Here is a 16,967-nt window from a genome sequence, read left to right on the forward strand (position 1 = left end):
ATGGGGAGAAGGTGGGTGGGTGGGAGTGAGGGATATGGGGAGAAGGTGGGTAGGTGGGATTGAGGGATATGGGGAGAAGGTGAGTCGGTGGGAGTGAGGGATATGGGGAGAAGGTGGGTAGGTGGGATTGAGGGATATGGGGAGAAGGTGGGTAGGTGGGATTGGGGGATATGGGGAGAAGGTGGGTAGGTGGGATTGAGGGATATGGGGAGAAGGTGGGTAGCTGGGATTGAGGGATATGGGGAGAAGGTGAGTCGGTGGGAGTGAGGGATATGGGGAGAAGGTGGGTAGGTGGGATTGAGGGATACGGGGAGAAGGTGGGTAGGTGGGATTGAGGGAAATGGGGAGAAGGTGGGTCGGTGGGATTGAGGTATATGGGGAGAAGGTGGGTAGGTGGGATTGAGGGAAATGGGGAGAAGGTGGGTAGGTGGGATTGAGGGATATGGGGAGAAGGTGGGATTGAGGGATATGGGGAGAAGGTGGGTAGGTGGGATTGAGGGAAATGGGGAGAAGGTGGGTAGGTGGGATTGAGGGATACGGGGAGAAGGTGGGTAGGTGGGATTGAGGGATACGGGGAGAAGGTGGGTAGGTGGGATTGAGGTATATGGGGAGAAGGTGGGTAGGTGGGAGTGAGGGACACGGGGAGAAGGTGGGTCGGTGGGATTGAGGGATACGGGGAGAAGGTGGGTAGGTGGGATTGAGGGATACGGGGAGAAGGTGGGTAGGTGGGATTGAGGTATATGGGGAGAAGGTGGGTAGGTGGGAGTGAGGGACACGGGGAGAAGGTGGGTCGGTGGGATTGAGGTATATGGGGAGAAGGTGGGTAGGTGGGATTGAGGGACATGGGGAGAAGGTGGGTAGGAGGGATTGAGGGATATGGGGAGAAGGTGGGTAGGTGGGATTGAGGGATATGGGGAGAAGGTGGGTAGGTGGGATTGAGGGATATGGGGAGAAGGTGGGTAGGTGGGATTGAGGTATATGGGGAGAAGGTGGGTAGGTGGGGAGTGAGGGATATGGGGAGAAGGTGGGCAGGTGGGATTGAGGGATACGGGGAGAAGGTGGGTAGGTGGGAGTGAGGGATATGGGGAGAAGGTGGGTAGGTGGGATTGAGGGATACGGGGAGAAGGTGGGTAGGTGGGATTGAGGTATATGGGGAGAAGGTGGGTAGGTGGGAGTGAGGGACACGGGGAGAAGGTGGGTAGGTGGGATTGAGGTATATGGGGAGAAGGTGGGTAGGTGGGATTGAGGGACATGGGGAGAAGGTGGGTAGGTGGGATTGAGGTATATGTGGAGAAGGTGGGTAGGTGGGGAGTGAGGGATATGGGGAGAAGGTGGGCAGGTGGGATTGAGGGATACGGGGAGAAGGTGGGTAGGTGGGATTGAGGGATGTGGGGAGAAGGTGGGTAGGTGGGATTGAGGGATATGGGGAGAAGGTGGGTAGGTGGGAGTGAGGGATATGGGGAGAAGGTGGGTCGGTGGGATTGAGGGATATGGGGAGAAGGTGGGTAGGTGGGATTGAGGGATGTGGGGAGAAGGTGGGTAGGTGGGATTGAGGGATATGGGGAGAAGGTGGGTAGGTGGGATTGAGGGATATGGGGAGAAGCTGGGTAGGTGGGATTGGGGGATATGGGGAGAAGGTGGGTAGGTGGGATTGAGGGATATGGGGAGAAGGTGGGTCGGTGGGAGTGAGGGATACGGGGAGAAGGTGGGTAGGTGGGAGTGAGGGATACGGGGAGAAGGTGGGTAGGTGGGATTGAGGGATATGGGGAGAAGGTGGGTCGGTGGGATTGAGGGATATGGGGAGAAGGTGGGTAGGTGGGAGTGAGGGATACGGGGAGAAGGTGGGTAGGTGGGAGTGAGGGATACGGGGAGAAGGTGGGTAGGTGGGAGTGAGGGATACGGGGAGAAGGTGGGTAGGTGGGAGTGAGGGATACGGGGAGAAGGTGGGTCGGTGGGAGTGAGGGATACGGGGAGAAGGTGGGTAGGTGGGATTGAGGGATCTGGGGAGAAGGTGGGTAGGTGGGAGTGAGGGATACGGGGAGAAGGTGGGTAGGTGGGAGTGAGGGATACGGGGAGAAGGTGGGTAGGTGTGAGTGAGGGATATGGGGAGAAGGTGGGTCGGTGGGATTGAGGATACGGGGAGAAGGTGGGTAGGTGGGATTGAGGGATATGGGGAGAAGGTGGGTAGGTGGGAGTGAGGGATACGGGGAGAAGGTGGGTAGGTGGGAGTGAGGGATACGGGGAGAAGGTGGGTAGGTGTGAGTGAGGGATATGGGGAGAAGGTGGGTAGGTGGGAGTGAGGGATACGGGGAGAAGGTGGGTAGGTGGGAGTGAGGGATATGGGGAGAAGGTGGGTAGCTGGGATTGGGGGATATGGGGAGAAGGTGGGTGGGTGGGAGTGAGGGATATGGGGAGAAGGTGGGTGGGTGGGAGTGAGGGATATGGGGAGAAGGTGGGTAGGTGGGATTGAGGGATATGGGGAGAAGGTGAGTCGGTGGGAGTGAGGGATATGGGGAGAAGGTGGGTAGGTGGGATTGAGGGATATGGGGAGAAGGTGGGTAGGTGGGATTGGGGGATATGGGGAGAAGGTGGGTAGGTGGGATTGAGGGATATGGGGAGAAGGTGGGTAGCTGGGATTGAGGGATATGGGGAGAAGGTGAGTCGGTGGGAGTGAGGGATATGGGGAGAAGGTGGGTAGGTGGGATTGAGGGATATGGGGAGAAGGTGGGTAGGTGGGATTGGGGGATATGGGGAGAAGGTGGGTAGGTGGGATTGAGGGATATGGGGAGAAGGTGGGTAGGTGGGAGTGAGGGATACGGGGAGAAGGTGGGTAGGTGGGAGTGAGGGATATGGGGAGAAGGTGGGTAGCTGGGATTGAGGGATATGGGGAGAAGGTGGGTAGGTGGGAGTGAGGGATGTGGGGAGAAGTTGGGTGGGTGGGAGTGAGGGATGTGGGGAGAAGGTGGGTCGGTGGGATTGGGGGATATGGGGAGAAGGTGAGTCGGTGGGAGTGAGGGATACGGGGAGAAGGTGGGTAGGTGGGATTGAGGGATCTGGGGAGAAGGTGGGTCGGTGGGATTGAGGATACGGGGAGAAGGTGGGTCGGTGGGATTGAGGGATACGGGGAGAAGGTGGGTAGGTGGGAGTGATGGATATGGGGAGAAGGTGGGTCGGTGGGATTGAGGATACGGGGAGAAGGTGGGTCGGTGGGATTGAGGGATATGGGGAGAAGGTGGGTAGGTGGGAGTGAGGGATACGGGGAGAAGGTGGGTAGGTGGGAGTGAGGGATACGGGGAGAAGGTGGGTAGGTGGGAGTGAGGGATATGGGGAGAAGGTGGGTAGGTGGGAGTGAGGGATGTGGGGAGAAGGTGGGTGGGTGGGAGTGAGGGATGTGGGGAGAAGGTGGGTCGGTGGGATTGGGGGATATGGGGAGAAGGTGAGTCGGTGGGAGTGAGGGATACGGGGAGAAGGTGGGTAGGTGGGATTGAGGGATCTGGGGAGAAGGTGGGTCGGTGGGATTGAGGATACGGGGAGAAGGTGGGTCGGTGGGATTGAGGGATACGGGGAGAAGGTGGGTAGGTGGGAGTGATGGATATGGGGAGAAGGTGGGTCGGTGGGATTGAGGATACGGGGAGAAGGTGGGTCGGTGGGATTGAGGGATATGGGGAGAAGGTGGGTAGGTGGGAGTGAGGGATACGGGGAGAAGGTGGGTAGGTGGGAGTGAGGGATACGGGGAGAAGGTGGGTAGGTGGGAGTGAGGGATATGGGGAGAAGGTGGGTAGGTGGGAGTGAGGGATACGGGGAGAAGGTGGGTAGGTGGGAGTGAGGGATACGGGGAGAAGGTGGGTAGGTGGGAGTGAGGGATATGGGGAGAAGGTGGGTAGGTGGGATTGAGGGATATGGGGAGAAGGTGGGTAGCTGGGATTGAGGGATATGGGGAGAAGGTGAGTCGGTGGGAGTGAGGGATATGGGGAGAAGGTGGGTAGGTGGGATTGAGGGATATGGGGAGAAGGTGGGTAGGTGGGATTGGGGGATATGGGGAGAAGGTGGGTAGGTGGGATTGAGGGATATGGGGAGAAGGTGGGTAGGTGGGAGTGAGTTATACGGGGAGAAGGTGGGTAGGTGGGAGTGAGGGATATGGGGAGAAGGTGGGTAGCTGGGATTGAGGGATATGGGGAGAAGGTGAGTCGGTGGGAGTGAGGGATGTGGGGAGAAGGTGGGAGTGAGGGATATGGGGAGAAGGTGAGTCGGTGGGAGTGAGGGATCTGGGGAGAAGGTGGGTCGGTGGGAGTGAGGGATGTGGGGAGAAGGTGGGTGGGTGGGAGTGAGGGATGTGGGGAGAAGGTGGGTAGGTGGGATTGAGGTATATGGGGAGAAGGTGGGTAGGTGGGATTGAGGGATACGGGGAGAAGGTGGGTAGGTGGGATTGAGGTATATGGGGAGAAGGTGGGTAGGTGGGATTGAGGTATATGGGGAGAAGGTGGGTAGGTGGGAGTGAGGGACACGGGGAGAAGGTGGGTAGGTGGGATTGAGGTATATGGGGAGAAGGTGGGTAGGTGGGATTGAGGGACATGGGGAGAAGGTGGGTAGGTTGGATTGAGGTATATGGGGAGAAGGTGGGTAGGTGGGATTGAGGTATATGGGGAGAAGGTGGGTAGGTGGGATTGAGGGACATGGGGAGAAGGTGGGTAGGTGGGATTGAGGTATATGGGGAGAAGGTGGGTAGGTGGGAGTGAGGGACACGGGGAGAAGGTGGGTCGGTGGGATTGATGTATATGGGGAGAAGGTGGGTAGGTGGGATTGAGGGACATGGGGAGAAGGTGGGTAGGTGGGATTGAGGGAAATGGGGAGAAGGTGGGTAGGTGGGATTGAGGTATATGGGGAGAAGGTGGGTAGGTGGGAGTGAGGGACACGGGGAGAAGGTGGGTAGGTGGGATTGAGGGACATGGGGAGAAGGTGGGTAGGTGGGATTGAGGTATATGGGGAGAAGGTGGGTAGGTGGGAGTGAGGGACACGGGGAGAAGGTGGGTCGGTGGGATTGAGGGATATGGGGAGAAGGTGGGTAGGTGGGATTGAGGTATATGGGGAGAAGGTGGGTAGGTGGGGAGTGAGGGATATGGGGAGAAGGTGGGCAGGTGGGATTGAGGGATACGGGGAGAAGGTGGGTAGGTGGGAGTGAGGGATATGGGGAGAAGGTGGGTCGGTGGGATTGAGGGATATGGGGAGAAGGTGGGTAGGTGGGATTGAGGGATGTGGGGAGAAGGTGGGTAGGTGGGATTGAGGGATATGGGGAGAAGGTGGGTAGGTGGGATTGAGGGATATGGGGAGAAGGTGGGTAGGTGGGATTGGGGGATATGGGGAGAAGGTGGGTAGGTGGGATTGAGGGATATGGGGAGAAGGTGGGTCGGTGGGAGTGAGGGATACGGGGAGAAGGTGGGTAGGTGGGAGTGAGGGATACGGGGAGAAGGTGGGTAGGTGGGATTGAGGGATATGGGGAGAAGGTGGGTCGGTGGGATTGAGGGATATGGGGAGAAGGTGGGTAGGTGGGAGTGAGGGATACGGGGAGAAGGTGGGTAGGTGGGAGTGAGGGATACGGGGAGAAGGTGGGTAGGTGGGAGTGAGGGATACGGGGAGAAGGTGGGTAGGTGGGAGTGAGGGATACGGGGAGAAGGTGGGTCGGTGGGAGTGAGGGATACGGGGAGAAGGTGGGTCGGTGGGATTGAGGGATATGGGGAGAAGGTGGGTAGGTGGGATTGAGGGATCTGTGGAGAAGGTGGGTCGGTGGGATTTAGGATACGGGGAGAAGGTGGGTCGGTGGGATTGAGGATACGGGGAGAAGGTGGGTAGGTGGGATTGAGGGATATGGGGAGAAGGTGGGTAGGTGGGAGTGAGGAATACGGGGAGAAGGTGGGTAGGTGGGAGTGAGGGATGTGGGGAGAAGGTGGGTGGGTGGGAGTGAGGGATGTGGGGAGAAGGTGGGTGGGTGGGAGTGAGGGATGTGGGGAGAAGGTGAGTAGGTGGGAGTGAGGGATGTGGGGAGAAGGTGAGTAGGTGGGAGTGAGGGATGTGGGGAGAAGGTGGGTGGGTGGGAGTGAGGGATATGGGGAGAAGGTGGGTAGGTGGGAGTGAGGGATGTGGGGAGAAGGTGGGTGGGTGGGAGTGAGGGATATGGGGAGAAGGTGAGTAGGTGGGAGTGAGGGATGTGGGGAGAAGGTGAGTAGGTGGGAGTGAGGGATGTGGGGAGAAGGTGGGTGGGTGGGAGTGAGGGATATGGGGAGAAGGTGAGTAGGTGGGAGTGAGGGATGTGGGGAGAAGGTGAGTAGGTGGGAGTGAGGGATGTGGGGAGAAGGTGGGATTGATATGAATATAAAGAAAGCTCATCGCTGTTACATTCCATCTCTCATCGTGACAGAATGTCCTTTCGAGGTTCTTAAAGTGCCTGGACTTTGGTGTCCTTCCTGAATCCTTACCTTGCAGCCTCCGTGCAGCCTGTGGGTCAGTCTGGGTCCCTGTGAGGACTGTGTCCAGTACAGCCTGGTGTGTGGACAGCAGGCGGCTGTAGAAGGAGCTGGAGACGGTCACAGAGCTTTGATCCATATTCTCACAGATAAAGATGAGGCACTGAGACAGACAGGAGGAGGAACTGGTCAGAATCCTTCAACGGTATCCAGAGGCCCCATCAAACACTCCCAGGGCAGGTACGGGGTTAGATACAGAGTAAAGCTCCCTCTACACTGTCCCGTCAAACACTCCCAGGGCAGGTACAGGGTTAGATACAGAGTAAAGCTCCCTCTACACTGTCCCGTCAAACACTCCCAGGGCAGGTACAGGGTTAGATACAGAGTAAAGCTCCCTCTACACTGTCCCATCAAACACTCCCAGGGCAGGTACAGGGTTAGATACAGAGTAAAGCTCCCTCTACACTGTCCCATCAAACACTCCCAGGGCAGGTACAGGGTTAGATACAGAGTAAAGCTCCCTCTACACTGTCCCATCAAACACTCCCAGGGCAGGTACAGGGTTAGATACAGAGTAAAGCTCCCTCTGCACTGTCCCATCAAACACTCCCAGGGCAGGTACAGGGTTAGATACAGAGTAAAGCTCCCTCTACACTGTCCCATCAAACACTCCCAGGGCAGGTACAGGGTTAGATACAGAGTAAAGCTCCCTCTACACTGTCCCGTCAAACACTCCCAGGGCAGGTACAGGGTTAGATACAGAGTAAAGCTCCCTCTACACTGTCCCATCAAACACTCCCAGGGCAGGTACAGGGTTAGATACAGAGTAAAGCTCCCTCTACACTGTCCCATCAAACACTCCCAGGGCAGGTACAGGGTTAGATACAGAGTAAAGCTCCCTCTACACTGTCCCGTCAAACACTCCCAGGGCAGGTACAGGGTTAGATACAGAGTAAAGCTCCCTCCACACTGTCCCGTCAAACACTCCCAGGGCAGGTACAGGGTTAGATACAGAGTAAAGCTCCCTCTACACTGTCCCGTCAAACACTCCCAGGGCAGGTACAGGGTTAGATACAGAGTAAAGCTCCCTCGACACTGTCCCGTCAAACACTCCCAGGGCAGGATAAAGCAGCCCGCTTGATTGGCACCCCATCCACCACCCTAAACATTCACTCCCTTCACCACCGGCGCACTGTGGCTGCAGTGTGGACCATCCACAGGATGCACTGCAGCAACTCGCCAAGGCTTCTTCGACAGCACCTCCCAAACCCGCGACCTCTACCACCTGGAAGGACAAGGGCAGCAGGCACATGGGAACAACACCACCTGCACGTTCCCCTCCAAGTCACACACCATCCCGACTTGGAAATATATCGCCGTTCCTTCATCGTCGCTGGGTCAAAATCCTGGAACTCCCTTCCTAACAGCACTGTGGGAGAACCTTCACCACATGGACTGCAGCGGTTCAAGAAGGCGGCTCACCACCACCTTCTCAAGCAATGAGGGATGGGCAATAAATGCTGGCCTCGCCAGCGACGCCCACATCCCGTGAACGAATAAAAAAAAAGGTACAACACAGGTTAGATACAGAGTAAAGCTCCCTCGGCACTGTCCCATCAAACACTGCCAGGGCAGGTACAGGGTTAGATACAGAGTAAAGCTCCCTCTACACTGTCCCATCAAACACTCCCAGGGCAGGTACAGGGTTAGATAGAGAGTAAAGCTCCCTCTACACTGTCCCATCAAACACTCCCAGGGCAGGTACAGGGTTAGATATAGAGTAAAGCTCCCTCTACACTGTCCCATCAAACACTCCCAGGGCAGGTACAGGGTTAGATACAGAGTAAGGTTCCCTCTACACTGTCCCATCAAACACTCCAAGGGCAGGTACAACACAGGTTAGATGCAGAGTAAAGCTCCCTCTACACTGTCCCATCAAACACTCCCAGGGCAGGTAAAACCCGGGTTAGATACAGAGTAGAGCTCACTCTACACTGTCCCATCAAATGCTCCAAGGGCCGGTACAGCATGGGATAGATTCAGAGGAAAGCTCCCTCTACACTGTCCCATCAAACACTCCCAGGGCAGGTACAGGGTTAGATACAGAGTAAAGCTCCCTCTACACTGTCCCATCAAACACTCCCAGGGCAGGTACAGGGTTAGACACAGAGTAAAGCTCCCTCTACACTGTTCCATCAAACACTCTCAGGGCAGGTACAGGGTGAGATACAGAGTAAAGCTCCCTCTACACTGTCCCATCAAACACTCCCAGGGCAGGTACAGGGTTAGATACAGAGAAAAGCTCCCTCTACACTGTCCCATCAAACACTCCCAGGGCAGGTGCAGGGTTTGATACACAGTAAAGCTCCCTCTACACTGTCCCATCGAACACTCCCAGGGCAGGTACAGGGTTTGATACACAGTAAAGCTCCCTCTACACTGTCCCATCGAACACTCCCAGGGCAGGTACAGGGTTTGTTCCAGAGTAAAGCTCCCTCTGCACTGTCCCATCAAACACTCCCAGGGCAGGTACAGGGTTAGATACAGAGTAAAGCTCCCTCTACACTGTCCCATCAAACACTCCCAGGGCAGGTACAGGGTTAGATACAGAGTAAAGCTCCCTCTACACTGTCCCATCGAACACTCCCAGGGCAGGTACAGGGTTTGTTCCAGAGTAAAGCTCCCTCTCCACTGTCCCATCAAACACTCCCAGAGCAGGTACAGGGTTAGATACAGAGTAAAGCTCCCTCTGCACTGTCCCATCAAACACTCCCAGGGCAGGTACCGCACGGGTTCGATACAGAGTAAAGCTCCCTCTGCACTGTCCCATCAAACACTCCCAGGGCAGGTACCGCACGGGTTCGATACAGAGTAAAGCTCCCTCTGCACTGTCCCATCAAACACTCCCAGGGCAGGTACCGCACGGGTTCGATACAGAGTAAAGCTCCCTCTGCACTGTCCCATCAAACACTCCCAGGGCAGGTACCGCACGGGTTCGATACAGAGTAAAGCTCCCTCTACACTGTCCCGTCAAACACTCCCAGGGCAGGTACAGGGTTAGATACAGAGTAAAGCTCCCTCTACACTGTCCCATCAAACACTCCCAGGGCAGGTACAGGGTTCGATACAGAGTAAAGCTCCCTCTACACTGTCCCATCAAACACTCCCAGGGCAGGAACAGCACGGGTTAGATACAAAGTAAAGCTCCCTCTCCACTGTCCAATCAATCACTCCCAGGGCAGGTACAGGGTTAGATACAGAGTAAAGCTCCCTCTACCCTGTCCCAACAAACACTCCCGGGGCAGGTACAGGGTTAGATACAGAGTAAAGCTCCCTCTACCCTGTCCCAACAAACACTCCCGGGGCAGGTACAACACAGGTTGGACACAGATTTATTGGGATGATACCAGAACTGCGGATATCATTATCTGGACAGGCTGAACAGGCTGGGGCTCTTTTCTCCAGAAAAGAGAAGGCTGAGGGGTGACCTGATCGAGGATTTTAAGATTATGAAAGGGTTCGATTGGGTTGACGTGGAGAAGATGTTTCCACTTGTGGGGAGAGACCTGAACTCGGGGCCATAAATATAAGATAGTCACTAATAAATCCAATAGGGGAATTCAGGAGAAACTTCTTTCCCCAGAGAGTGGTGAGAATGTGGAACTCGCTCCCACAAGGAGCAGTTGAGGTGAATAGTGTAGATGGATTTAAGGGGAAGCTGGATAAACACATGAGGGAGAGAGGAATAGAAGGAGATGGTGATCAGGTGAGATGGAGTAGGCTCGTGTGGAGCATAAACACTGGCATATAATTGTGGGGCCGAACGACCTGTTTCTGTGCTGTCCATTCTACGTGATTCGACTTGGGAAAGCTCTCATGACGTAAAATCCGGTCCCAAAGCGGGAAAGGACAGTGTATCCAACACACTGTGAGACCCGGTCCCAGAGGGGGAAAGGACAGTGTATCTAACACACTGTGAGACCCGGTCCCAGAGGGGGAAAGGACAGTGTATCTAACACACTGTGAGACCCGGTCCCAGAGGGGGAAAGGACAGTGTATCTAACACACTGTGAGACCCGGTCCCAGAGGGGGAAAGGACAGTGTATCTAACACACTGAGACCCGGTCCCAGAGGGGGAAAGGACAGTGTATCTAACACACTGTGAGACCCGGTCCCAGAGGGGGAAAGGACAGTGTATCTAACGCACTGTGAGACCCGGTCCCAGAGGGGGAAAGGACAGTGTATCTAACACACTGTGAGACCCGGTCCCAGAGGGGGAAAGGACAGTGTATCTAACGCACTGTGAGACCCGGTCCCAGAGCGGGAAAGGACAGTGTATCTAACGCACTGTGAGACCCGGTCCCAGAGGGGGAAAGGACAGTGTATCTAACACACTGTGAGACCCGGTCCCAGAGGGGGAATGGACAGTGTATCGAACACACTGTGAGACCCGGTCCCAGAGGGGGAAAGGACAGTGTATCCAACACACTGTGAGACCCGGTCCCAGAGGGGGAAAGGACAGTGTATCTAATACACTGTGAGACCCGGTCCCAGAGGGGGAAAGGACAGTGTATCTAACACACTGTGAGACCCGGTCCCAGAGGGGGAAAGGACAGTGTATCCAACACACTGTGAGACCCGGTCCCAGAGGGGGAAAGGACAGTGTATCCAACACACTGTGAGACCCGGTCCCAGAGGGGGAAAGGACAGTGTATCTAACGCACTGTGAGACCCGGTCCCAGAGGGGGAAAGGACAGTGTATCTAACACACTGTGAGACCCGGTCCCAGAGGGGGAAAGGACAGTGTATCTAACACACTGTGAGACCCGGTCCCAGAGGGGGAAAGGACAGTGTATCTAACACACTGTGAGACCCGGTCCCAGAGGGGGAAAGGACAGTGTATCTAACGCACTGTGAGACCCGGTCCCAGAGGGGGAAAGGTCAGTGTATCTAACACACTGTGAGACCCGGTCCCAGAGGGGGAAAGGACAGTGTATCTAACGCACTGTGAGACCCGGTCCCAGAGTGGGAAAGGACAGTGTATCTAACGCACTGTGAGACCCGGTCCCAGAGGGGGAAAGGACAGTGTATCTAACGCACTGTGAGACCCGGTCCCAGAGTGGGAAAGGACAGTGTATCTAACGCACTGTGAGACCCGGTCCCAGAGGGGGAAAGGACAGTGTATCTAACGCACTGAGAGACCCGGTCCCAGAGGGGGAAAGGACAGTGTATCTAACGCACTGTGAGACCCGGTCCCAGAGTGGGAAAGGAAAGTGTATCTAACGCACTGTGAGACCCGGTCCCAGAGGGGGAAAGGACAGTGTATCTAACGCACTGTGAGACCCGGTCCCAGAGTGGGAAAGGACAGTGTATCTAACGCACTGTGAGACCCGGTCCCAGAGGGGGAAAGGACAGTGTATCTAACACACTGTGAGACCCGGTCCCAGAGGGGGAAAGGACAGTGTATCTAACGCACTGTGAGACCCGGTCCCAGAGGGGGAAAGGACAGTGTATCTGACGCACTGTGAGACCCGGTCCCAGAGGGGGAAAGGACAGTGTATCTAACACACTGTGAGACCCGGTCCCAGAGGGGGAAAGGACAGTGTATCTAATACACTGTGAGACCCGGTCCCAGAGGGGGAAAGGACAGTGTATCTCACACACTGTGAGAACACACCCAGAGGGGGAAAGGACAGTGTCTCTAACACACTGTGTGACCCGGTCCCAGAGGGGGAAAGGACAGTGTATCTAACACACTGAGAGACCCGGTCCCAGAGGGGGAAAGGACAGTGTATCTAACGCACTGTGAGACCCGGTCCCAGAGGGGGAAAGGACAGTGTATCTAACACACTGTGAGACCCGGTCCCAGAGGGGGAAAGGACAGTGTATCTAACACACTGTGTGACCCGGTCCCAGAGGGGGAAAGGACAGTGTATCTAACACACTGAGAGACCCGGTCCCAGAGGGGGAAAGGACAGTGTATCTAACACACTGTGAGACCCGGTCCCAGAGGGGGAAAGGACAGTGTATCTAACGCACTGTGAGACCCGGTCCCAGAGGGGGAAAGGACAGTGTATCTTACACACTGTGAGACCCGGTCCCAGAGGGGGAAAGGACAGTGTATCTAACGCACTGTGAGACCTGGTCCCAGAGGGGGAAAGGACAGTGTATCTAACACACTGTGAGACCCGGTCCCAGAGGGGGAAAGGACAGTGTATCTCACATACTGTGAGACCCGGTCCCAGAGGGGGAAAGGACAGTGTATCTAACGCACTGTGAGACCTGGTCCCAGAGGGGGAAAGGACAGTGTATCTAACACACTGTGAGACCCGGTCCCAGAGGGGGAAAGGACAGTGTATCTAATACACTGTGAGACCCGGTCCCAGAGGGGGAAAGGACAGTGTATCTAACGCACTGTGAGAACACACCCAGAGGGGGAAAGGACAGTGTATCTAACGCACTGTGTGACCCGGTCCCAGAGGGGGAAAGGACAGTGTATCTAACACACTGTGAGACCCGGTCCCAGAGGGGGAAAGGACAGTGTATCTAACACACTGTGAGACCCGGTCCCAGAGGGGGAAAGGACAGTGTATCTAACACACTGTGACACAGCGTGTCCCGAGATTAGATACTTACCGTGACACTTTGCTCTTTCAGCCTCATCTCGTGGTCCGAGGCCTGTGACAGGAGCTGAGGGAGGAGATTGAGGAACTGGGCAGCAGAAAGTTCAAACTCTTGGACCCTGCAAAAGACACAGAGTGCGGATGTGAACAGAGAGCGAGTGTAAGAAAGACAGACTTGTGTTTCTATCTCCCCTTTCACCACCTCAGGACGTCCCAAAGCATTTCACTGCCAATAAAGTACTTTTTGTTTTGAGGTGTGGTCATTGTTGTCATGTGGGAAACGCAGCAGCCAATTTGCGCACAGCAAGATCCCACAAACCGCAATGTGAGAATGACCCAGATCATCTGTTTTTTGTTAGTGATGTTGTTTGAGGGATAAATATCGGCTCCAGGACACCGGGCAGAACTCCACCCCTGCTCGTCTGCCAATAGTGGCCGTGGGATTTCCCATCCACCTGAGAGGGCAGACGGGGCCCTCGGTTTAACGTCTCAGCTGAGCTAACCGTTAGACCTGGGCCACATTAACCCCTGCTCTGCCAAAAAATAAGGAGGCAGGATTTGATCCGGATATGGAAACTGCTCCCTAATTCAACACGTTAACAGGAGAGAAAAGACTGACTGGTAAAAGAGGGGTTTTGGGCTCAATCTTTGTTCCCAGTTCTCTCTGATTTTATTTGAAATGTCGTTTAATTTCTCAGGCTTGGTCTCACTTTAGTTTAATTTCCTTTAATTTAGAAGCATGGGTCTCTGGCTTAGTTTAACTTCTCGGGCTTCTCGTTTAGTGTAATTTCACAGGCTGGGGCTCTTCGGTGTAAGTGAGCTGATCGCCTCCCCGCCCCCTTACACAGGTCAGGAAAGGCCCAGGCTCCATCCCGGGCCTAGTGAGCTGATCTCACCCCGGGGTGTGGGACTGAGCCCCCAACACACAGATCAGGAAAGGCCCAGGCTCCATCCCAGGCCTATTGTGGAGTGAGCTGATCACCCTCTGGGGTGTGGGACTGAGCCCCCAACACACAGATCGGGAAAGGCCCAGGCTCCATCAGGGGCCTAATGTGGAGTGAGCTGATCTCCCCCCCCCCAACCCTGGGTGGGACTCAGCTCCCCAGACAGATCAGGAAAGTCCCAGGTTGGGGAGGGGGAGATCAGCCGGGGTTAGGAACACAGGAGCATTAGCAACAGGAGTAGGCCATTCAGCCCTTCTGGTCCCGGCCCCTGTCGGCATTGGGTGAGGACAGGATTGGGCTGAGCAGCGACGCCTCCCAAGGTCAAACAGCACATTGACATTCACTGTATGGGCTGCCAAGTGGAGAATCGTCTCGGGCAGGCTCCTTGGCAAGAGTCTGTGCCTGGAGCAGAAGTGGACAAGACACTCCCGATGGGAATAGTGATGGTCAAGTTTTGTTGTGGGACTCTGCTCCCAGAGGTGGAATCCCCCTCTTACCCGCTGCTGGCTTTCGATGTCTCCGTGTTGAAGTCACTGGCGAAATACGCAGTCAGGACCGCCACGAGATCGGAGAGAACCGTCACACACCAGGGCTGCTGGAGGGTCAGAGAGAGGGGACAGTCACTGAGTGAGGGAGTAATCACAGGGGGAGAGGGGGAGACGGTGTTGCGGGGGGGAGGGAGACGGGGGGGAAGGGAGAAGGGGAGGGGGAGGGGAGAGGAGACGGGCAGGACGAGGAGGGAGACAGGAAAGTGGAGTCGGAGAGCAGGTGAGTGGAGACGGGGAGACAGGGAGGGGGGAGACGGGGAAACAGGGAGGGGGAAAACGGGGAGACCTCGGTCACTCACCTGTTTGACTCCGTCACTCTGCAGCATCTGCCCGATGAGGTGAAGCAGGAGTTGAGGCAGCTCCAGATGGCGGCAGAAGCTATGGAGGAGCTCCCAGTCACACCTGGTGCTCAGCAGGTTCCCGATGACCCTCAGCGCTGGACGTAGGCGGGAGGCACCCTCCAACATCCCGTCCAGCACCTGGAGAACGAGAGAGAGAGGGGAGGGAGTGTCTTCAAAGAATGGCCAGTCAAAGCAGGAGATCCAACTGCATACAGAGATCAGGCCCCTGACCGAAGGAGCAGAGGTGAACAAGTGAGATTCCGCTCAAGGTGTCAGCTTGGACTCTCTCTGTCTCTCCCTCCGAGGGAGCGCTGCACTGTCGGAGGGTCAGTACTGAGGGAGCGCTGCACTGTCGGAGGGTCAGTACTGAGGGAGCGCTGCACTGTCGGAGGGTCGGCACTGAGGGAGCGCTGCACTGTCGGAGGGTCGGCACTGAGGGAGCGCTGCACTGTCGGAGGGTCGGTACTGAGGGAGCGCCGCACGGTCGGAGGGTCGGCACTGAGGGAGCGCCGCACTGTCGGAGGGTCGGCACTGAGGGAGCGCCGCACTGTCGGAGGGTCGGCACTGAGGGAGCGCCGCACTGTCGGAGGGTCGGCACTGAGGGAGCGCCGCACTGTCGGAGGGTCGGCACTGAGGGAGCGCCGCACTGTCGGAGGGTCGGCACTGAGGGAGCGCCGCACTGTCGGAGGGTCAGTACTGAGGGAGCGCCGCACTGTCGGAGGGTTGGCACTGAGGGAGCGCCGCACTGTCGGAGGGTCAGTACTGAGGGAGCGCCGCACTGTCGGAGGGTCAGTACTGAGGGAGCGCCGCACTGTCGGAGGGTCGGCACTGAGGGAGCGCTGCACTGTCGGAGGGTTGGCACTGAGGGAGCGCCGCACTGTCGGAGGGTTGGCACTGAGGGAGCGCCGCACTGTCGGAGGTGCCATCTTTCGGATGAGACATTAAACCGAGATCCCATTTGCCCCCACAGGTGGACATAAAATCCCACAGCCACTATTGGAAGAAGAGCAGGGGGGAGTTCTCCCCAGTGTCCCAGGGCCAATGTTTAAACCTCAAACAACATCACATTGCTGTTTGTGGGACCTCGCTGTGCGCAAATTGGCTGCTGCGTTTTCTACATTACAACAGTGACTGCACTTCAAAGGTACTTCACTGGCTGTGAAGCTCTTTGGGACGTCCTGGGTGGTGAAAGGTGCTGCAGAAATGGGAGCCTTTCTTTCTTTAATCGGACAAGCACACTGTGGAACTATTATACATGCCTTCCCAAGGAGAAAGGGACCAGTTTGCTGCAGAGCACTGTTTAGATAGACTCTGTAGACTGTTTGCTGTAGAGCACTGTGTAAATAGACTCTGTAGACTGTTTGCTCCAGAGCACTGTTTAGATAGACTCTGTAGACTGTTTGCTGTAGAGCACTGTGTAAATAGACTCTGTAGACTGTTTGCTCCAGAGCACTGTTTAAATAGACTCTGTAGACTGTTTGCTGCAGAGCACTGTTTAAATAGACTCTGTAGACTGTTTGCTGCAGAGCACTGTTTAAATAGACTCTGTAGACTGTTTGCTGCAGAGCACTGTTTAAATAGACTCTGTAGACTGTTTGCTGTAGAACACTGTTTAGATAGACTCTGTAGACTGTTTGCTGTAGAACACTGTTTAGATAGACTCTGTAGACTGTTTGCTGTCGAGCACTGTTTAAATAGACTCTGTAGACTGTTTGCTGTAGAGCACTGTGTAAATAGACTCTGTAGACTGTTTGCTGTAGAGCACTGTTTAAATAGACTCTGTAGACTGTTTGCTGCAGAGCACTGTTTAAATAGACTCTGTAGACTGTTTGCTGTAGAACACTGTTTAAATAGACTCTGTAGACTGTTTGCTGTAGTGCACTGTTCAAATAGACTCTGTAGACTGTTTGCTGTCGTGCACTGTTCAAATAGACTCTGTCGACTGTTTGCTGTAGTGCACTGTTCAAATAGACTCTGTCGACTGTTTGCTGTAGTGCACTGTTCAAATAGACTCTGTCGACTGTTTGCTGTAGAGCACTGTTTAAATAGACTC

General features: G+C 55.7%; 1 protein-coding gene across 1 annotated transcript in view; it reads right to left on the reverse strand.

Annotated features, from left to right (window-relative positions):
• LOC137312256 (serine/threonine-protein kinase 36-like) overlaps positions 1-16,967 on the reverse strand; it is a gene marked incomplete at its 3' end in the record, with an annotated part of 210,176 nt that overhangs the window by 28,947 nt on the left and 164,262 nt on the right. The window contains exons 9-12 of the mRNA XM_067978874.1: positions 14,873-15,052; positions 14,523-14,620; positions 13,095-13,200; positions 6,471-6,621 (exon numbers count right to left, since the gene is read on the reverse strand). Of these exons, the coding sequence (XP_067834975.1) occupies positions 6,471-6,621; positions 13,095-13,200; positions 14,523-14,620; positions 14,873-15,052 (535 nt within the window). The remainder of the gene's footprint in view (positions 1-6,470; positions 6,622-13,094; positions 13,201-14,522; positions 14,621-14,872; positions 15,053-16,967) is intronic.

This window comes from Heptranchias perlo, unplaced genomic scaffold (genome assembly GCF_035084215.1).
Source record: "Heptranchias perlo isolate sHepPer1 unplaced genomic scaffold, sHepPer1.hap1 HAP1_SCAFFOLD_409, whole genome shotgun sequence".
Classification (NCBI taxonomy): Eukaryota; Metazoa; Chordata; class Chondrichthyes; order Hexanchiformes; family Hexanchidae; genus Heptranchias; species Heptranchias perlo.